General features: G+C 44.5%; 1 protein-coding gene and 1 long non-coding RNA gene across 3 annotated transcripts in view; one reads left to right on the forward strand and one right to left on the reverse strand.

The window, feature by feature from the left end:
• The window catches only part of LOC143302109 (phosphatidylinositol 4,5-bisphosphate 3-kinase catalytic subunit alpha isoform-like), a 43,521-nt gene extending 26,919 nt beyond the window's left edge, over nt 1-16,602 (forward strand). For both annotated transcript variants that reach the window (XM_076616643.1, XM_076616642.1), the window contains exons 15-21: nt 2,035-2,144; nt 4,100-4,221; nt 6,046-6,124; nt 9,709-9,876; nt 13,086-13,203; nt 14,758-14,909; nt 15,978-16,602. In XM_076616643.1, the coding sequence (XP_076472758.1) occupies nt 2,035-2,144; nt 4,100-4,221; nt 6,046-6,124; nt 9,709-9,876; nt 13,086-13,203; nt 14,758-14,909; nt 15,978-16,242 (1,014 nt within the window). In that variant the 3' untranslated portion in view covers nt 16,243-16,602. The remainder of the gene's footprint in view (nt 1-2,034; nt 2,145-4,099; nt 4,222-6,045; nt 6,125-9,708; nt 9,877-13,085; nt 13,204-14,757; nt 14,910-15,977) is intronic.
• A 22-nt stretch (nt 16,603-16,624) lies between these two features.
• LOC143302110 (uncharacterized) lies at nt 16,625-17,992 on the reverse strand. The gene is made up of 2 exons (XR_013057881.1): nt 17,866-17,992; nt 16,625-17,687 (listed from the first exon to the last, which is right to left on the reverse strand). It is a non-coding gene; the product is annotated as an uncharacterized LOC143302110 (long non-coding RNA).
• Nucleotides 17,993-23,127: the final 5,135 nt, after the last annotated feature.

Raw genomic sequence — 23,127 nt, forward strand, 5'->3', positions numbered from 1 at the left:
TTAACTCACAGCGATGTAAATATAGATAACGACATTGAATTAAAATACATCAAAGGAGGATAGCAACTGGACTTTAACCCTTTCACCGCCATGCTCGCATTTATGCACAGGCGTGGTAGAGGACCCATGTCACTGAAAGGTGACCATTCATTGGTCAGTTATCCATGAACCTGCTGCTCTTAATGTTCAGTTTCAGTTTCAGTTTCAGTTGCTCAAGGAGGCGTCACTGCGCTTGGACAAACCATATACGCTACACCACATCTGCCAAGCAGATGCCTGACCAGCAGCGTAACCCAACGCGCTTAGTCAGGCCTTGGAAAAAAGAAAAAAAAAAAAAAAAAAGGGGGGGGGGAATAAATAATAGATAAGCTTACATAAATAAATAAATAAATAATAATTATAATATAGAAAAAGGTAGTAGTAATAATAATAGTAATACTAATAAAATGATAATAATAAAAAATAAATAAATAAATAAATAAGACAACAATGGTGATAATTTAGCGAATGAATGTAAAATATGACGACACACATTCACACATACACCCACACATGCATAACAGAAATGCACCAAACATGCAGTTTCACAGATATGAAAGTACAGTCAAATACATATAAACGTACATGAGCTCCAACACACACACACACACACACACATTACCTTGCACCTCCTCCAACCCCCTCCTCCACACACTCATTTCTAGCCTACGTATCGCAGCTTCCACGGCACACACACACACACACACACACACGCACGCAAACACACACTCACAGAGATGAACACTTACTTGTACAAGCACACACATATACGCCCATATCTCCCCCCCCAACCCCCACACATATATACAAAGATATATATATATATATATATATATATATATATATATATATATATATATATATATATATATATATATATACACACACACACACACACACACCCGTACACAGATCTCTCCTGACACTTGTGTACACTTACACTCTCGCGCATTCACAAACGCACTCAAAAGCACAGACCCACACATCCACACAAACACACACATACACACACGCACACGCACAGAGGCTGCCAAGAGGGATGGGAAAAGATCTCTGATGCCAAGAACGTGGCGTCTAGTGTGTTGCTCAGTCTATTGTATTTGGAAAGGCCCACAGAGACTCTGTTCCGTTTTGAAGAAATTTGCGCAATGTTGGTTTGGAAATGATGCCGATATTTGTTTGATTTGCAAAGCATCGTGCTCTACCTTTCATGTTAGACTTTCGGCCGCTCCCTCTCTCTGCTTCTATTTCTTTGAGGCGATCGATGGTGTGATGGCCTTGTGCCTGTTCTTTTTGGTATTCTTTGACTTTTCTGAGGATTTCCGATTTTCCTAGATGTAGGCCGCTCGTTGGTGTTGCGTTACCAGCAAGTCTGTCAGCTCGCTCATTTCCCTTAACACCTGCATGTCCCGGGCAGTATGACCATGTGAGTTTTTTAATGTTCAGTGGTAGGATAGGCCATATTTTCTTTACATCGCAGGGGGAATCCCCAGCTATTCTTAGCCACTATCTTTTCTGTGTTTATACCACAAGGGAATTTTGTACTCTAAATTGACTGGCGGTGAGACGGGCGCAATAGCCGAGTGGTTAAAGCATTGGACTGTCAATCTGAGGGTCCCGGGTTTGAATCACGGTGACGGCGCCTGGTGGGTGAAGGGTGGAGATTTTTACGATCTCCCAGGTCAACATATGTGCAGACCTGCTAGTGCCTGAACCCCCTTCGTGTGTATATGCAAGCAGAAGATCAAATACGCACGTTAAAGATCCTGTAATCCATGTCAGCGTTTGGTGGGTTATGGAAACAACAACATACCCAGCATGAACACCCCCGAAAACGGAGTATGGCTGCCTACATGGCGGGGTAAAAACGGTCATACATGTAAAAGCCCACTCATGTGCATACGAGTGAACGCAGAAGAAGAAGACTGGTGGTGAAAGGGTTAAAATTCCGGAAAACATTCCAAGCAATGAATAACGGTTGTGTGTGTGTGACAGGACGACCACATGCGGTTCCTTCAGGAGCAGCTCCAGCAGCCGGACTATCAGGAGGCGCTGTGTAACCTCCCCTCTCCCCTCAACCCTTCACAGACATTGGGCAAACTACGGTCTGTTGGCTTCTCTCTGTGTGTGGCTGGTGGCTGTGATTGTTATAGTGTGTGTTTGGGGGGGTGGTTGGTGGTGGTGGCTGTGATTGTTGTAGTGTGTGTGGGTGGTTGGTGGTGGTGGCTGTGATTGTTGTAGTGTGTGTGTGGGGGGGGGTGGTGGTGGCTGTGATTGTAGTGTGTGTGGGTGGGTGGTGGTGGCTGTGATTATAGTGTGTGGGTGGTGGTGGTGGTGGTGGCTGTGATTGTAGTGTGTGGGTGGTTGGTGGTTGTGATTGTTGTAGTGTGTGTGGGTGGTTGGTGGTGGTGGCTGTGATTGTTGTAGTGTGTGTGGGTGGTTGGTGGTGGTGGCTGTGATTGTTGTAGTGTGTGGGTGGTTGGTGGTGGTGGCTGTGATTGTTGTAGTGTGTGTGGGTGGGTGGTGGTGGTGGCTGTGATTGTTGTAGTGTGTGTGGGTGGGTGGTGGTGGTGGCTGTGATTGTTGTAGTGTGTGTGGGTGGGTGGTGGTGGTGGCTGTGATTGTTATAGTGTGTGGGTGGTTGGTGGTGGTGGCTGTGATTGTTGTAGTGTGTGTGGGTGGGTGGTGGTGGTGGCTGTGATTGTTGTAGTGTGTGTGGGTGGGTGGTGGTGGTGGCTGTGATTGTTGTAGTGTGTGGGTGGTTGGTGGTGGTGGCTGTGATTGTTGTAGTGTGTGGGTGGTTGGTGGTGGTGGCTGTGATTGTTGTAGTGTGTGGGTGGTTGGTGGTGGTGGTTGTGATTGTAGTGTGTGTGGGTGGTTGGTGGTGGTGGCTGTGATTGTTGTCGTGTGTGTGGGGGAGGTGTGGGTGGTGGTGGTGGCTGTGTGTGGGTGGTGGTGATGGTGATTGTTGTAATGTGTTGTGTGTGTGTTTCTGTTGTGTGTGTGTATATGTTTCTGTTACATGTGTGTGTGTGTGTGTGTGGAAAATGATAATTTGTTGATATGTGTGTGGGGTGGTGGTGGTGGTTATTGTCTTAGTATGTTGTGTGTGTGTGTGTCTGTGTGTGTGTGTGTGAGAGTGGAAAATCATGATTTCTTGAATTCTCTATGTGTGAGTTGGTGGTGGTGGTAATTGTGTGTGTGTGTGTGTGTGAATTATGATCTGTTGATTTCTATGTGTGTGTGTGTGAGTGGGGTAGGTGTTGGGGAATGAGTGTATGAAGTGCATGTGTGTGTGTGTATACATGTGTATATATATATCTCTGTGTGTATTTACACATGTGTGCGTGTGTGTATACATGTGTATATATATCTTTGTATTTACACATGTGTGTGTGCGTGTGTGTATACATGTGTATATATATCTTTGTGTGTATTTACACGTGTGTGTGTGCGTGTGTACATGTGTATATATATCTTTGTGTGTATTTACACGTGTGTGTGTGTGTGTATACATGTGTATATATATCTTTGTGTGTATTTACATGTGTGTGTGTGTATACATATGTATATATATCTTTGTGGGTATTTACACACGTGTGTGTGTGTGTGTGTATACATGTGTATATATATCTTTGTGTGTATTTACACGTGTGTGTGTGCGTGTGTGTATACATGTGTATATATATCTTTGTGTGTATTTACACGTGTGTGTGTGCGTGTGTGTATACATGTGTATATATATCTTTGTGTGTATTTACACGTGTGTGTGTGTGTGTGTGTGTGTGTGTATACATATGTATATATATATATATATATATCTTTGTGTGTATTTACATGTGTGTGTGTGTGTACATGTGTATATATTTGTGTGTATTTACACGTGTGTGTGTGTGTGTATACGTGTGTATATATATCTTTGTGTGTATTTACACGTGTGTGTGTGTGTGTGTGTGTGTGTGTGTTTGTGTGTATTTACACATGTGTGTGTGTGTGTATACATGTGTATATATATATCTTTGTGTGTATTTACATGTGTGTGTGTGTGTGTGTGTTACAGGCAGGCGGACTGTCAGGTGATGACGTCCAAGAAGCTGCCGCTGTGGTTGGTTTGGGACAACCCGGACAGCATGGCGGACATCGGGGAGTGCCAGTACTTCATCATGTTCAAAAATGGAGACGGTGAGACTGGACCAGAAGGTTTTAACAATGATGATAATAATAATAATAAGTATTTATATAGCGCTGAATCTTGTGCAGAGACAAATCAAAGCGTTTTCACACCAGTCATTCACACGCATGCATAACTCTAAACTTGAGAAACTTGTTTTGTTTTATAGTACATAAACCAAATGATTGTGAAGTGACATGCTTGTTAGTGCAGTTTACTTGTGTCGATATAGACTTTAGAGCAATTTTAAATTTGGTTTGTGTGTGGACACATATGAATTCTAAATAGTCAAGCTGTGTCATAGGGCAGTTTTCTTACTTCATCAAAATAACTGTATGGATCAGCTTTCTGTAAAACTTTCGTACTTTTCAGCTACCCAAGGTAGGCTTTAGTCAGAAGATTGGAGGCATGAAGATTCTCCAGATTACAGTGATTAGCATCAGTTATACAGCCAAACTTGTGCTGCGGGTCAGTGCGGTAAAGCTTGCCATTTTGTCATGGGCGTAAGAAATTCAAGTCGTTGCAAAATACATTTCTCTGAGGTCAGCAGTTGAACTCGGAGCTGAACGATTTGTTTGGCCAGTCGTGGCATGAGTCGATCCTCAACATGCTCTGAATCACTCTCATAAGTTCTTCTTCTTCTTCTGCGTTCACTCATATGCACACGAGTGGGTTTTTACGTGTATGACCGTTTTTACCCCGCCATGTAGGCAGCCATACTCCGTTTTCGGGGGATGTGCATGCTGGGTATGTTCTTATTTCCATAACCCACCAAACGCTGATATGGATTACAGGATCTTTAACGTGCGTATTTGATCTTCTGCTTGCATATACACACGAAGGGGGTTCAGGCACTAGCAGGTCTGCACATAGGTTGACCTGGCAGATCGTAAAAATCTCCACCCTTTACCCACCAGGTGCCGTCACCGTGATTCGAACCCGGGACCCTCAGATTGACAGTCCAACGCTTTAACCACTCGGCTATTGCGCCCGTCACTCTCATAAGTTAACTTCCTACATTCTCCACATTGCCCAACATATCTTTCACACGTGCTCCAACGCTAAGCAGGGCACAACTGCTAGTGTGCAGGTATCATACAGAATTTTGCTCTCAATAACATGAAGTCAAAATTTTGTCAAACTTTGGAATTTCGAGACAGATTTCATACCAGAACATTTGGTTATAGAATTTGCTCCTGCCCGCCCCCACCCCCCCTTCTCCCAATGGACTTTTGACTGTAAGATTGCGGAAAGGTGATAAAAAAAATGATAATGACGATGATGTTGATAATAATGACAATGATAAAAATAAGAATGAATGTACTTACATAGCGCTGAATCGTGGAGAGAAGACAAACTAAAGCTCTTTCATACCAGACATTCACAACTAGTGAAAAGGGATGAAAACACACACACACACACACACACACACACACACACACACACACACGTGCACATATATGCATATGTGCGCGCGCGCACACACACACACACACACACACACACACACATGCCCACACCCACATGCATGCCCACACACACGCCCACACACACACACACACACACACACACACACACACACACACATGCACACACATGCATATGTGCGTGCCCGCGCGCGCACACACACACACACACACACACACACACGCCCACACCCACATGCACGCCCACACACATGCACACACACACACATGCACACACACACACACATATATAGATATATATATATATAGGCATGCATGCACGCATACATCCAAAGTCTAAGACGATGAACTATCAGTAAGGCATGAAGAAAGGCTGTGAGCTTTCAGCTGTTGCACTGTGTGGGACAGATCTGCGACAGGACATGCTGACCCTCCAGGTGATTCGTCTGATGGATTCCCTGTGGAAAAACGAAGGGCTGGACATGATGTGAGTGCTTCTCGGGGAAGTCTTTTCTTCTCCTCCTCCTGCTTTTTGTGGGCTGCAAGTCCCATGTTGACTGATGTGTATGTATATGTATGACTGTTTTACAGTCCATTCACGCAGCCATGCTCCGTTTTCCTGTGTGGGCAGGCTGGGTACGTTGTTGTTTCCATAACCTACAGAATAATAGCATACATTTTGTGATCTTAAATGTGGATATTTCAAATTTTGCTTGCTTATACACATAAAGGGGTGCAGGCGCTAGGTAGGTCTGCACATTTATTGGCATGGGAGGTCAGTTTCAGTGCAGCAGAACTTGGGATTGAACTCTAGAAACCTGGGTGAGAGTCCAGCCCTGTAACTATTTTGCCCCCTCACCCATTGTCTCCGGGAAGTCAGGGCTGGGGGAGCAGTTCTGCTTTATGTGGAGTTCTGTATCAGCAATTTTTTTTCTTCTTCATTTTCTCTTTGTTTCAGTGTTACGACATGCACTTTCATTTAAGCTGCTACTGGAGCCTGGCTGCAAACATTTCAGTGTTACGGAAAAAAAGTCAGCAGCTCACACCCATGAAATTTTTCCAATGGTTAGGATGTCAGGGTCTCTCAGTATAGTATCTCCACTATCTGGAAATTCTGCACAAGAAATTCTCCTCTTTTTTATCGCTCTCTTTGTTTCTGGCCAGTTCTTTTTCTGTCATGTTTTTCTCTCTTTTTTTCTGCCTTGCCTGCCAGTTCACCACCATTCTCTGTTGTAGAAGATTGGACTCCTGCCTGCCTTCCTATGCCAAGCCCTAGACACCAGGGATATGAGCTCTTTGTCCTGATGACCTGGAAAGGCTACCAGTCCTTAAAATATTTCAACTTTAAACTTTCTTCCTTGCTATGGACCTTATACCTTTTTAGCCTTTAACCTTTTTATGTGCCTTTCACAGGATGAGTCTGTATGGACGCAGTAGCCAAGTGGTTAAAGCGTTGGACTTTCAATCTGAGGGTCCGGGGTTTGAATCTCGGTAACGGCGCCTGGTGGGTAAACCACCAGAGATTTTTCTGATCTCCCCCGTCAACATATATGCAGACTTGCTAGTGCCTGATCCCCCATTGTGTGTATATACACACAGAAGATCAAATACGCACGTCAGAGATCCTGTAATTCATGTCGGCGTTCGGTAGGTTATGGAAACAAGAACATACCCAGCATGCACACCCCCAAAAACGGAGTATGGCTGTGTACATGGTGGGGTAAATAATCAAAACGATCATGCATGTAAAATGTTGTATGGCTGTATGAGTGTGTATGTGTGTGTGACTGAAATCTGATTGAATGACACAGGAAACAAATGATGAGTGCCCATTGGCAGCTGTCAGTCGGCTCTGCCCAGGTAGCCTGTTGTGCAAATGACCCAGTGTTTGTAAGTTTGTAAAGCGCTTAGGGCTTGGTCTCCAACCGAGGATAGGTGCTGTATTAGTATCAATATCATCATCATCATATGGGTTTCTGTCCCTTTAATTAAACCTTTATAACCTTTAACTCATTCTGCTCCATGTACGAGTTAACTGGTACCATGATTACTTCCCCTGTGGGCCAGATGCGCGTATTCTCGTTCCAATACACTGTTCTGATTTCATTTATACTTGCTTGGTACAGTTGCCGTTCTGAGCTGAACCATTTAAACCATGAAAAACAAAGCTTTGTTCATTCCATTAGATTAACAGTTCTCCCATTGATTTTCACTTTTGTGAACAACCTTACCTTTTACTGCAGTGGTCTCATGTAGTGCTGTTCCAGGGGAGTTGTAGCAGGCAGGTAGCAGTGGTGTAGAATGAGTTAAATTACCACTGTCAGGGAGTTGTAGCAGGCAGGTAGCAGTGGTGTAGAATGAGTTAAATTACCACTGTCAGGTAGTTGTAGCAGGCAGGTAGCTGTGGTGTAGAATGAGTTAAATTACCACTGTCAGGGAGTTGTAGCAGGCAGGTAGCAGTGGTGTAGAATGAGTTAAATTACCACTGTCGGGGAGTTGTAGCAGGCAGGTAGCAGTGGTGTGGAATGAGTTAAATTACCACTGTCAGGGAGTTGTAGCAGGCAGGTAGCAGTGGCATAGAATGAGTTAAATTACCACTGTTGGGGAGTTGTAGCAGGCAGGTATCTGTGGCGTAGAATGAGTTAAATTACCACTGTCAGGGAGTTGTAGCAGGCAGGTAGCAGTGGTGTAGAATGAGTTAAATTACCACTGTCAGGGAGTTGTAGCAGGCAGGTAGCAGTGGTGTAGAATGAGTTAAATTACCACTGTCGGGGAGTTGTAGCAGGCAGGTAGCAGTGGTGTAGAATGAGTTAAATTACCACTGTCAGGTAGTTGTAGCAGGCAGGTAGCAGTGGTGTAGAATGAGTTAAATTACCACTGTCAGGGAGTTGTAGCAGGCAGGTAGCAGTGGTGTAGAATGAGTTAAATTACCACTGTCAGGTAGTTGTAGCAGGCAGGTAGCTGTGGTGTAGCATGAGTTAAATTACCACTGTTGGGGAGTTGTAGCAGGCAGGTAGCTGTGGCATGGAATGAGTTAAATTACCACTGTCAGGGAGTTGTAGCAGGCATGTAGCAGTGGTGTAGAATGAGTTAAATTACCACTGTTGGGGAGTTGTAGCAGGCATGTAGCAGTGGTGTAGCATGAGTTAAATTACCACTGTTGGGGAGTTGTAGCAGGCAGGTAGCTGTGGCATGGAATGAGTTAAATTACCACTGTCAGGGAGTTGTAGTAGGCAGATAACTGTGGCATAGAATGAGTTAAATTACCACTATTGGGGAGTTGTAGCAGGCAGGTAGCTGTGGCATAGAATGAGTTAAATTACCACTGTTGGGGAGTTATAGCAGGCAGGTAGCTGTGGCATGGAATGAGTTAAATTACCACTGTCAGGGAGTTGTAGCAGGCATGTAGCAGTGGTGTAGCATGAGTTAAATTACCACTGTTGGGGAGTTGTAGCAGGCAGGTAGCTGTGGCATGGAATGAGTTAAATTACCACTGTCAGGGAGTTGTAGTAGGCAGATAACTGTGGCATAGAATGAGTTAAATTACCACTATTGGGGAGTTGTAGCAGGCAGGTAGCTGTGGCATAGAATGAGTTAAATTACCACTGTTGGGGAGTTATAGCAGGCAGGTAGCTGTGGCATAGAATGAGTTAAATTACCACTATTGGGGAGTTGTAGCAGGCAGGTAGCTGTGGCATAGAATGAGTTAAATTACCACTGTCAGGGAGTTGTAGCAGGCATGTAGCAGTGGTGTAGAATGAGTTAAATTACCACTGTCAGGGATTTGTAGCAGGCAGGTAGCTGTGGCGTAGAATGAGTTAAATTACCACTGTCAGGGAGTTGTAGCAGGCAGGTAGCAGTGGTGTAGAATGAGTTAAATTACCACTGTCAGGTAGTTGTAGCAGGCAGTTATCTGTGGCGTAGAATGAGTTAAATTACCACTGTCAGGGAGTTGTAGCAGGCAGGTAGCAGTGGCGTAGAATGAGTTAAATTACCACTGTCGGGGAGTTGCAGCAGGCAGGTAGCTGTGGCATGGAATGAGTTAACCTTCCTGCATGCCTGTCATGACAGGATGATCCCCTACGGGTGCCTGTCGACGGGGAAGGACGTGGGGCTGATCGAGCTGATCAACCGGGCCAAGACCATCACCAAGATCCAGTCGAGGGGCGGGGCCCGTGCTGCCATTCAGCTCGACTCCTCCCAGCTGCACAAGTGGATCAAGGAGAAGAACCAGGACAGGTTGTGGTTTTATTCACTCTTTTTCGTCACCTTGGGCGACTTTTATTCAGTCAGTTCACCGCCATCTGCAACCATAGTCGACATTGAGGGGTCATGTTAAAAGGACTGTTTTTCACAGTGTAACAAAGTTCACCACTGTAAGCAACCATAGTCGACATTGAGGGGTCATGTTAAAAGGACTGTTTTTCACAATGTAACAAAGTTCACCACTGTAAGCAACCACAGTCGACATTGAGGGGTCATGTTAACCCTTTCGCTGCCAGGAAAATAAGATTTAAGTGAAATCTATTTGCCAGGGGTTTTTTTCACAAAAAAACGGGTATAAATTTTCAAAAAATTCTGTGCTCTTTGTTATTTGAGAAAGACCCATAAAAGTATATATTTTCTGAAAGGGAAATGAATAAAGAATACAAAACACATGATGTTTTCTCATTTTATTTATTTTTAGTGACATGCTGTTGTTTTGAAATCAGTGTTTTGTTTTTTGTCACATTTTCAACTTGTTCATTACAAACATTAGTCAGGTAATTTGCACTAAAATATAATATTTTCTGGACAAATGGATATCTGCACACACAAAATCATACTAGAACAACCACAATATAAAAAAAACTGAAGAAGAAATAGGTACATAATGCATTGACTTCTGCAAGTGATAATATGGATGTGAGGCCACGCCCCCTCAGTCTCCACCCCCCTCCTCTTCACTCCTCTCACACGGTCACTTTATCCAGTTCTCATCAGACCGCGTTGGCTGAGTACCAAGAAAATAGCCCACACCAGTGGCCTGCTAAAAATTCAGTGGCTTCTGTCGTCTGCTAGAGGTGAACAGCCGGCATCACTCACTGATAGTCGTATCTTGGCCACTCTCTTGATTGCTCCCTTTATTTTCTATCAAATCGTCCTATAAATGTTCACCACTGTCTTCTCCTTTGAATTTATGCTTCAATTCTTTCTGAGCATCAGCTAAAGAAAGTAATCTTGGTTGATTTAGTTCGCCACAATCGCATGTCTTGAGCTTGTTGAGCGAGCGAGGAGAGGAGCTAGGCGAAGACTGCAGCCAGTGACCCAACCAAAACGTTCAAATAAAGGACTGCCTTATGACGCAGATGGTGTTTCTAGCTATGAATAGAATCTAGAGAGATTCCCCAAGCTAAAGCTACCAGCATTTTTGTCAACGAACTGAATGCAAAGTAGGGTAAAGTCAGAATATTTCGATGACGAGTTATCTCGTCATTGTGGCAGCGAAGCGTACATGCTTTCCATGACGAGTTATCTCATCATATAGGCAGTGTAGGGGTTAAAAGGACTGTTTTTCACAATGCAACAAAATTAACCACTGTAAGCAACCATAGTCGACATTGAGGGGTCATGTTAAAAGGACCGTTTTTCACAATGTAACAAAGTTCACCACTGTAAGCAACCACAGTCGACATTGAGGGGTCATGTTAAAAGGACCGTTTTTCACAATGTAACAAAGTTCACCACTGTAAGCAACCATAGTCGACATTGAGGAGTCATGTTAAAAGGACCGTTTTTCACAATGTAACAAAGTTCACCACTGTAAGCAACCATAGTCAACATTGAGGAGTCATGTTAAAAGGACCGTTTTTCACAACACGCTTAGACAGGCCCTGAGTGCATGCATACATATTTGTGTACCAATCAGAGTGGATTTCTTTTACAGAATTTTGCCAGAGGACAACACTTTTGTTGCTTATCTCTCAGTACAGTAACTGTGAGTGTCTGGAGTTTGGATCCTGGTTTCACCCTCTCTCCTAAGTGTGACTGGAAAGTCAAAGTGAGCATCTGTTCATTCCTTTGAGACGATAAACCAAGGTCCTGTGTGCAACACGCGCTTTGTTTTTTTGTTGTTGTTTTTTTTGTTTTTTTGGATAGTCGTGTCCGACTATGACCATCAGAACAGCAGAGGAGGCAACTGCTGTTCTGACTATCTGGGCCAGAATTTGATTATAATGGAGAGTGTCTTGCCCAAGTACATTCCCACTCTCTCAGCCAAGAGGATTTTAGGACAGTCGACGTTGGGATGGTTCCCAAAGGCCAACTAGCCCACAAAGCTCAGCACTAAGAGCCAGTGCAATTTTGCCTCCTAGTTTGAGAGTCATAGTCCTTCACAAAAGACTAAGCTGTAAATGGTTTCCCATTGACTGGAGAAACCATTGATAATACAGCTCTGACTTTGCTGTTGGCCCAAATGTAAAGTTGTGTCAATCTGTGATATAAGCCGAGTGTTGGGCGACCTATGGCAACGAGTGTTGTTCTCTGGCAACATTCACAGATGTACATGCACTCACTCAAGGCCTGACTAAGCACGTTGGGTTACGCTCCTGGTCAGGCGTCTGCCCAGCAGATATGGTGTAGCATGTATGGATTTGTCTGAACATGCCGGGTGCATGCTGGGTATGTTCTCTTTTCCATAACCCACCGAACCCTGACATAGATTACGGGATATTTAATGTGCATATTTGATCTTCTGCATGCTTGTACACACGAAGGGGGTTCAGGTACCGGCAGGTCTGCACACCTGTTGACGTGGGAGATGGGGAAAATCTCCGCTCCTTACCCACCATGCGCCATGACCAGGATTCGTACCTGGGACGGCCCCAGAAACAGAGTATGGCTGCCTACATGGCGGGGTAAAAACGGTCATACATGTAAAAGCCCACTCGTGTACATTCGAGTGAATGAGTTGCAGCCCACGAACGAAGAAGAAGTACCAGGGACCCTCAGGTTGAAAGCCCAAGGCGACGGGCGCAATAGCCGAATGGTTAAAGCGTTGGACTTTCAATCTGAGGGTCCCGGGTTCAAATCACGGTGACGGCGCCTGCTGGGTAATGGGTGGAGATTTTTACGATCTCCCAGGTCAACATATGTGCAGACCTGCTAGTGCCTGAACCCCCTTCGTGTGTATATACAAGCAGAAGATCAAATACGCACGTTAAAGATCCTGTAATCCATGTCAGCGTTCGGTTGGTTATGGAAACAACAACATACCCAGCATGCACACCCCCGAAAACGGAGTATGGCTGCCTATATGTCGGGGTAAAAACGGTCATACACGTAAAAACCCATTCATGTGCATACGAGTGAACGCAGAAGAAGAAGAAAGCCCAAGGCTTTAACCACTCAGCTGTTCCACCCTTCACATGATTGTGTGATGAACTTTTTTTTTTTTTATCCTGCTCCAGGTATGAGGAAGCGATCGACGCCTTCACCCGATCATGTGCCGGGTACTGTGTGGCGACATTCGTGCTGGGTATTGGTGACCGCCACCCTGAGAACATCATGGTCACTGAGGATGGGCAGGTAACTCCTTTAGGTTTTGGGTTTTTTGTTTGTTTGGGTATCGTGTGCTGGGTACTGTGTGGCAACATTCGTGCTGGGTATAGGTGACCGCCACCCTGAGAACGTCGTGGTCACTGAGGATGGGCAGGTAACTCCTTCAGGTTGTTGGGTTTTTTGTTTGTTTGGGTATCGTGTGCCGGGTACTGTGTGGCAACATTCGTGCTGGGTATTGGTGACCGCCACCCTGAGAACATCATGGTCACTGAGGATGGGCAGGTAACTCCTTTAGGTTGTTGGGTTTTTTGTTTGTTGGGGATTTTTTTGTGGTTTTTTGTGGTTTTTTGCTGTCACATTAACTGCACCATTTCGGTGGTGTTACTCCCACTCTGCTCATTCCGAGCCCTCCGACCCCCACCCACCCAACTATGTACACAGCTGTCACACACAGTCAGCAGTTCACAGGGAACTATGGGTGTTAGGTTGCCTGCAGACCACATATTTGCGGAGACCCTGCGCTGCTGCTGCTGCTGAGTGTATTTTAACTCTCTCAGTACGGCCAGTCCTCTCTTCTCCTCTACACAGACCCCTTGGATGTCCAGTGGGTGTCTGAATGACCCAACCTTCAGCTTCCGTCGTCAGAATTGTGGTATTCTTTGTCAACGTTCACGTCTTCAGTATAAGAGTCTTCCGCTTGCAATATTTTGATGATGGTAATTTGGGTGAAACGCTGTTAACGTCGTCTCTTTCGCCATTTGTATGGAAAGAGTTAAGTGGTGTTGTGCCTGTTTTGAGCTAATATACTCAGGACACCACCTACTAAGTCCCCTGCTGACGGCAGTAATGGCCTAGTCTGGAGGGATGCTCACTCTGTCTGGACCTGTGACAAGGCCATTATTGTTGTCAGAATAGGGCATAGTATGTGGTGTCCTAAGTACGTTAAATCAAAACAGGCATCACCGAACTTTGACAAGTAATCGATATTAACTTAGACTTTGACAGATATTTACATATCTTTGAAAAGTATTCCATATTGACTTAGGCATATATTTACAAATCACCTTTAACTTTGACAAGTTCCCCACATTGAAGTTGGCACATATTTACATTTAAACTTTGACTTTTGCAGTATTCCATATCAGCTTTAGACTTAGGCAGGTATTTACATATCAATTTTGACAAGCATTCCATCATGACTTTGGCAGGTTTTTACATACCAACTTGAACTTTGGCAGGTATTCCATATCAACTTGGCAGGCATTTACATATGAGCTATTTGACAGGTATTTCCGTACCAACTTTAACTTTGACAGGTATTCCATATTGACTTTGGCAGGTATTTACATTCCAACTCTAACTTGGGCAGGTATTCCATTTCAACTTTGGCAGGTATTCTATATCAGCTTTGACTTTGGCAGGTATTTCCATATCAACTTTACATATCAGTTTTGACTTTGGCAGGTATTCTATATTGATTTTGGCATGATTTTGGCAGGTATTTCCATAGCAGCTTTAACTTTGGCAGGTATTCCATATTGACTTTGGCAGTTTTTTACATATCACCTTTGACTTTGGCAGGTATTCCATATCGACTTTGGGCACTTCCTGGACCACAAGAAGAAGAAGTTTGGCATCAACAGGGAGAGGGTGCCCTTTGTGCTGACAGAGGACTTCATGAGGGTCATCGCCAGGGGATCTGACAACCCTGCCAAACAGCGGGGCTTCAAACAGTAAGTGTTGGGGCGCTGTGTGTGTGAATCAGAATCAGTTTTAATGTCAATTATAACCTTAACAAGGTTTATAAGACACGCATGCAAAGTTACATGTAACCACATACCAAAAGCAAAAGCAAAGCTGTGTGTGTGTGTGTGTGTGTAGGGGTGTTGAGGGGAAATATTTGTGTGTGGGCGGTGGGCGGGTGAGGTTTGAGTTTGTGTGGGGAGGAGGGAATGTGTGTTCATGGTGTGAGTTTGTGGGGAAGGGGGTGTGGGGGGGGGGTTGGGGCGGGGGGAGTGTGTTGGATGTTTGTGTCGGGGGAGGAGGGTGTTGTGTGGATTTGTGTGAGTGTGTGTTGTCTCTGACAACCCTGTCAAGGCAAGGGGGCTCAAACAGCATTGGGGCATTGTTCGTGTGTTTGGGGGGGTGGGAATTGTGGGGGATGGTTGTGTGTGTGTTTGGGGGGTGGGAATTGTGGGGGATGGTTGTGTGTGTGTTTGGGGGGTGGGAATTGTGGGGGATGGTTGTGTGTGTGTTTGGCAGGGGGTGGGAATTGTGGGGGATGGTTGTGTGTGTGTTTGGGGGGTGGGAATTGTGGGGGATGGTTGTGTGTGTGTTTGGCAGGGGGTGGGAATTGTGGGGGATGGTTGTGTGTGTGTTTGGGGGGTGGGAATTGTGGGGGATGGTTGTGTGTGTGTTTGGGGGGGGGGAATTGTGGGGGATGGTTGTGTGTGTGTTTGGCGGGGGGTGGGATTGGAGCGTGTGGAGTGTGTGTTGAAAGGAGAGGGGTGTGTGTGTGTGTGTGTGTGTGTGTGTGTGTGGGGAAAGTTGTGTGAAAATGAGCTGACTGAGCTCTGGCACTCAAACAGTAAGGATTGGTGTTGAGTATGTGTGTGGAGGGGAGGGGGGGGGATGGGTGATGGGTTGTTACTGGAAGGAGGTGTGCAGTATGTGTGTGTGTGGTATAAGCATCGTTCAGTGTGACAACTCTCTCTCTGTCTCTCACACCTTCTTCATTCATTCATTCTCATTCTGTCCCCCACCCACACCCACACCCCACACCCCCCTTCCCCCACACACAGGTTCCAGGAGCTGTGCTGCCAGGCCTACCTGGTGCTGCGGAAGCACTCCCACCTGATCATCACCCTCTTCACCATGATGCTGCAGTGCGGCATCTCAGAGCTGCAGTCCCTGGACGATATCGGCTACATCCGCAAGACCCTGGCCGTGGAGAAGACGGACGAGAAGGCGCTGACCTACTTCCTGGAGCAGTTCAAGAACGCCTATGGTGACTCCTGGACCACCAAGGTGGACTGGTTCTTCCACAACATCAAGCATGCGCATTGAGTTTTGAGGGAGTGTAGTGTAGGGTAGGGTGGGGAGGGTGGTGTGTTTGGAGTGTGGGGTGGGTCGGTGGGTTTTTTTGTTTTCTTTCTGATGCTAGACGTACCTTCTGAGTGGGGAATATAGGGGGATGGGTTTTTGATTCCTGTTAACCCCCCAAAACGGAGTATGGCTGCCTACATGGTGAGGTAAAAACGGTCATAGACGTAAAAGTCCACTGGTGTACATACAAGTGAACGTGGGGGTTGCAGCCCACGAACGAAGAAGAAGAAGAAGATTCCTGTTGGACACTTGGCCACTGGTTTGAGTTTTGGGTGGATGTTTTGTCTTGGCAGTGTGTCTTTTTTGTGTGTGTGTGTGTTTGTGTTTTTTTTTATAGGGGGTGGGGGGTGGGTATAAATTGGACTTAAATGTTGAATGGAGTTTGGTCAACTTTACTGCAGAGTGTGTGGGGATGAAAAATGTATGCGTGTGTGTGTGCGGATGAGTTTCTCAGTGTATGTGTGATTTTCTTTTTATCTTTTTTTTCTCCTTTTTTGTTTCATCTATCCGTCACATGTGGATAGATGTATTACAGCATGCAGTTGCAGACCCATGTTCTGGAGGTGAATAGACCATATACCTGGAAAAACCACTCTGTCTAAGCTGTATGTGAACAAGCTTTTTTTTTCATTAAAAGCATATCATGCTTAGTCAGCCACCTTCTAAAAAAAAAAGGTTGTGTTGATCATGTCCACATTGTAGACTGTATGGAGGTTAAAACTGATCATGTCCACATTGTAGACTGTATGGAGGTTAAAACTGTATGGTCAGTAAGGTTGCAGAAGTCTATTTATGGATGAAATACGGAGATAAAATTATACATTTGATAAACTTATCAAAGTCTGTTAAACGGATCCCTTTTTCATTGGCTGCATGCAGACAGGCTCAGTTTGAAAGTTGCCTCAGATTGTGTATATTTTAGATAAGTGGTTATGGACAGGAGTCTGAACAGAAAGCGTGTAACAGGGTGTGTAGATAAGCCACTTAGGATGGAGTAGACGTGTTACAGACTGAATGGAAAACGTCTCGCATGTTTGCTCCATTTGTAGATACAAGTTACGCCCCTTTCCCAAGTTTGACGGAATTCAAGTTGTGCTTTCTTTCCATCGCAAAATAAAATGCGGAAACCAAACATTGATGAAAGTCATCTACTTGTGAAGGAGTTGGAAAAGAAGTTGTAGGAAACTAATGTTTGATGAAAGTCATCTACTTGTGAAGGAGTTGGAAAAGAGGTTGTAGGAAACGAAGGAAAGCCTTGTTGTACAGTGTGGGGCTTGCAGGCCCCATGGCAGACCTTGGACTACTGATTCAGTGTTCACCAGGGATCAGGGTTTGATTCCCCCGTTTTGGCATGTCCTTGGGAGAGGCATTTTACTCTGATTTTCCTTACTCTACCAAGGTGTGACCTGACAGGTTGGGGAAGGCTGAAGAGGAGGAAGGAGAGGATTAGGACCTGCCTTCCTGTGCCGAGCCCTACCCAGGTGTGAATGGGTACCTGACAGGTTGGGGAAGGCTGAAGAGGAGGAAGGAGAGGATTAGGACCTGCCTTCCTGTGCCGAGCCCTACCCAGGTGTGAATGGGTACCTGACAGGTTGGGGAAGGCTGAAGAGGAGGAAAGAGGATTAGGACCTGCCTTCCTGTGCCGAGCCCTACTCAGGTGTGAATGGGTACCTGACAGGTTGGGGAAGGCTGAAGAGGAGGAAAGAGGATTAGGACCTGCCTTCCTGTGCCGAGCCCTACTCAGGTGTGAATGGGTGCCTGACAGGTTGGGGAAGGCTGAAGAGGAGGAAAGAGGATTAGTACCTGAGCCCTACCCAGGTGTGAATGGGGTACCTGACAGGTTGGGGAAGGCTGAAGAGGAGGAAGGAGAGGATTAGTACCTGAGCCCTACCCAGGTGTGAATGGGTGCCTGACAGGTTGGGGAAGGTTGAAGAGGAGGAAGGAGAGGATTAGTACCTGAGCCCTACCCAGGTGTGAATGGGTGCCTGACAGGTTGGGGAAGGCTGAAGAGGAGGAAGGAGAGGATTAGGACCTGCCTTCCTGTGCTGAGCCCTACCCAGGTGTGAATGGGGTACCTGACAGGTTGGGGAAGGCTGAAGAGGAGGAAAGAGGATTAGGACCTGCCTTCCTGTGCCGAGCCCTACCCAGGTGTGAATGAGTACCTGACAGGTTGGGGAAGGCTGAAGAGGAGGAAGGAGAGGATTAGGACCTGCCTTCCTGTGCCGAGCCCTACCCAGGTGTGAATGGGTACCTGACAGGTTGGGGAAGGCTGAAGAGGAGGAAGGAGAGGATTAGGACCTGCCTTCCTGTGCCGGGCCCCAGACACAGCAGATATGAATTCATTATCTAGATGGCCGTTAAAGGCTATGGGACGTTTAACCTTTAGCTTGTGTTTGAAAGCAGACATTTTCCCCACGCCAACAGCAGTGAGGTGAGGACGTCCCTCTTTGATCCGTCTGTTCTCAGGGCTGTCTGACCATCCATGACTGTGTACTTTGATCATGTTGGCTTTCACTTCATCCGCGTCTGAATTGTACATACTGTTGAAAACCCCTCACGTTTTGATTATGAATGATATTGTTTTCGTTGTGAGTGGTATGTGTTGTTTCTGGAAGACAGGTGTGTCAGTATACTGGCACCTGTTGTTTTGCTTTGTTTTTTTGTTTTATTATATTTTTCATCTGTCTTTCTTTTTATCTTTGTTTCGTTTATTCATGTGTTTGCTTATTTGTTAATATGTTTACGTTTGTTTCTAACCAGTGCTTTCTGGTTCCAAAGAAACCATCTCGACAACAGGATGTACTAGGTCATGTTGTATTATAATTAATTGTTGTCTTGTTTCGGAGTTGGTTAGTAGGAATTTTTTTTTTCCATTGAGGCAACCAAAGGTAGCTGACTAAACTGTAAGGCGTTTGAAACAGAACAGTTTGCAGTGGCAGGGGATACTCACTCTGGCTCCATGACTAAGTAATTATTGTCTTCAGTTAAGTAGGCTAAGTAGGATTTTCCTCACTCCACCAGGGTGTTAATGGGTATACCTGATTCGCTTGGGGATGGTTCAAACAGCGGAAGGAGCCTTCCTGTGCTGAACCCTAGACTCAGTGGATGTGAATTCACTGTTCCAATGGTCATAGAAGTCTGTGAGACCTTTAACTTAACTTAAGACCCACGCCCCAGCATTGCCAGTGCATCTAAATTGTAGCACCCAAACCGTTTCCATGTTCCTAAGTGTGTATAACCCCCCCCAGCAAAGGGAGCTAACTTCTACAGTATTTCTGGCTGTTCGCACACGCATCAGTTCAAAGGAAAAACTGGTTCTGTTTCAGTATATTATATTCTGCGTTTTTTAGCATCAAAATGGCGGGGAAGCCTGCGGAGGCTGTCAACTCCCGAGGGTTGAATGGGTTAATCATTAAGTGCTGATGGATTCTGGGGCAGGCATGTCTGCTCACGTGTCAGCCAGTGCTGCTGAAAAGGGGTATAGAAAGATAAAAAGATAACCTTCATCTGTGAAAAGAAAAAAGAAATCTATGAATGTCCATGATTCCAGTGATTTAACTCGTTCAGCCCTGTGCTCAGCAGTACCCTGGCACCAAAATTCGTTTCATTAAAATAGCATAAATGTTCCTACACTATTTGCACAAACCTCCAACAAAGGGAACTAACTTCTTTGGTATTTCCACATATATCCCCACGTGTCAATTTGGATGAAAAACTGGTCTTCTTCTTCTTCTTCTTCAACTCCCTTGCTCACTCGTATTGAAACGAGTGGGCTTTTACATGTATGAATGTTTTTACCCCACCATGTAGGCAGCCATACTCCACTTTCAGGGGTGTGCATGCTGGGTATGTTCTTGTTTCCATAGCCCACCGAACGCTGACATGGATTACAGGATCTTTAACATACGTATTTATCTTCTGCTCGCATATACACACGGGTCAATTTCAACATATTTTCTTCATTTTTGTCCACGTCAGTATTGCTGGGAACATCCTGAGGCTTCACACTCTGGGACTGAATGGGTTGACAGGCGCAGTAGTTGAGTGGTTAAAGCATTGGACTTTCAATCTGATGGTGCAGAGTTCGAATCTCGGTAATGGTGCCTGGTGGGTAAAGGGTGGAGATTATTCCGATCTCCCAGGTCAGTATATGTGCAGACCTGCTAGTGCTTGAACCCTCATGAGTATACGCAAGCAGAAGATCAAATACGCATGTTAAAGCTCCTGTATTCCATGTCAGTGTTCGGTGGGCTATGGAAACAGGAACATACCCAGTATGCACACCCCCGATAGCAGTGTATGGCTGCCTATATGGCGGGGTAAAAATGGTCATACACGTAAAAGCCCTCTTGAGTACATTTGAGTGAATGTGGGAGTTGCAGCCCTCGAACATAGAAGAAGACTAGGTTAATTGAAAAGATAGGTTGTGTCAGTGATGTCCACTGTTCCAGTGACTTGACTTACTGCCCCTGATTGCTCTGATATTGCACTATGTTGTTGGCTGGGGTCATGAGTGGACTTGAATTCAGTTCACCTTAAATTTGGTGACAGAGTTGGGTTGTTGTTTTTTTTATAGAAAAAAAGATGTGTCTTTTTCAAACTGTCGCATTGACCAGAAAAAAATGTCCGTCCACTGTCTCACTCTTTTCTGCATTTTGTTCCTTTGGATTTTTTTTTTTATTGCTGTTGCCTGTTTGGTGTATTAAACACATAATAAGCGTTATTAAGCATGACTGAAATAGGGTTTTACCTTCGATTTCCCTTAACAGTGGACAATAAGACGTAACGTCGGGAACAGTTGATTTTATTGAACCAGTTTCTTGCATAAAACACAAGCTGTCACAAAGGATGGTATAAAATCGATGCTTATCCACTTGTATTTTTTGTTTCTCAAATTTTCCTCTCTTTTTTTTTCTTTTTTACATATTGCATGTTGATCAAAGTCCTGTGTGAAGCACTGGGTTGAAAATCAGAATCAGAATCACTTTGTCATCTGAGCCAGAGAAATGAAGAGTAGTGAAGCTGCTGACACAAAGTCATATAGACTACAAGCAGAACAGTAACAGGCAGCATACAACAGAAAACATTTATACAAAATCTCACGCTACAAAGTGAAAGCGAAGCAAGCCTGATAAAATCATCACCTTTCCACTGTTTGAAACATGCACATATGCGCGCACGCACACACACACACACACGCACGCAGGCACACACTCACAAATGCTTTTTTTGCATAAACGACATTGATCAAACATGAATATAAAATAAAAACGAAATTGAGCTGTGAATGGATGGACAAGGGGACAGCTGATGAAATTGATGGTTGTGGGAATCTTGAAAGTTGTGACTTTGCCAGAACTCACTGAAAACGTTGTTTCACATTAACCAATTCTGTGTTGAATATATAAACAGTCTTATTGTGACGTTGCCAGAAATCTGCTCAGAGGTATGTTCACTGAAACCATCGTTTCATGAACTAATTTTGTGTTGGATAGATATATAATATATATGTGTATACAGTCTCATTGTGACGTTGCCAAAACTCTGCTCAGAGCTGTGTTCACTGAAAATGTTGTTTCCTGACCAGTTCTGTACTGACACCGTATTTGTGTTATTACAGGGACGTATACTTTGCATTATGTATGAACATGTGTCTTTTGCGTTCTGTCAGTATACAGAGACACTGTGTTTGTGTGTTTAGGGACATTTACTCTATACTGTGTGTGAGCATGTGTGTTTAGGGACATACTTTATATTGTGTGTGAACATGTGTATCTGGGGACATGCTTCATATGTTGCTTCAACATGCGAAGACCATGTAAGAAGTATGTGACTGTGAATATATGTTTTGTTTAAACGGATTATGTATGTACTGTCGACTGAGTGGTCCATCCCAGATACTGAATGTCCATGTGATTTCATTTGTTGTTGTTTTTTTCTTCTAAATATGCAAACTGAAAATGGACAGAAACTTGTGTCAAGCAGATGGACCAATGAGAACCCACGAGACCTTTCTTTCAAAAGGAGTTGTCATTTGTGCTGTCACTTCTTATTGGTTCATATATTGTGAGTCTTTTTTTGTCTTTTTTTTATCACATTGCTGATGTGTGATGATGAATTTTCGCAGAGATTTGTGAAGACTTTCTACACATTGGGTCAGTGCAAAAGTAGTGTGTTTCAGGGGGGTGGGGGCTGTGAGTGTGTTAAGTATGTAATTATGCTTTTCATTCTGTGTTTTCATGATGACAGTGTTAGTAGTGTGTTTCAGGGGGGTGGGGGCTGTGAGTGTGTTAAGCATGTAATTATGCTTTTCATTCTTTGTTTTCATGATGACAGTGTTTACTTGATCCCACCATTGATGGAAATAATGTGCTGTCTTGTTGTATTGTGTTGATTGTTTTGGGTTCTTTTTTGTGTGTGTTGTTGTTGTTTTTTTTCGGTGTTGTTGTCTTCTTGACAACCTAACTGTCAGTGTGTGTGTGTGTGGAATTCCACAGGATCAATGTTTACTTTACAATTTTTCAGCCATGATATGGCTCCGTGTTGTCACCTAAGCTATAAGCAGCAAATATATACAATAATGAATATTGTGTTTTTCTTTTTCTTTAATGAGCATAAACATTGATACAGGTAATGCTTTGTTCTGTAGTGATCCGTCTTTAGAAGGGAGCATTCTTTCTGTGAAAGAGAAAAGTTTTGTATGATTTCTTTCCTTCATCTGTTTTCACTTTATTGGTTGCTTCTGTCCTGCATAGTTCGTTTGCGTTTTGAACGTGAGGGACCAGTTAAACTAAAGCAGATTGTGCTTCACAGCTTTTGGTGTGAAATATCTGGATCTTTTTTAGT

Source organism: Babylonia areolata, chromosome 28, assembly GCF_041734735.1.
Source record: "Babylonia areolata isolate BAREFJ2019XMU chromosome 28, ASM4173473v1, whole genome shotgun sequence".
In the NCBI taxonomy this organism is placed as follows: Eukaryota; Metazoa; Mollusca; class Gastropoda; order Neogastropoda; family Buccinidae; genus Babylonia; species Babylonia areolata.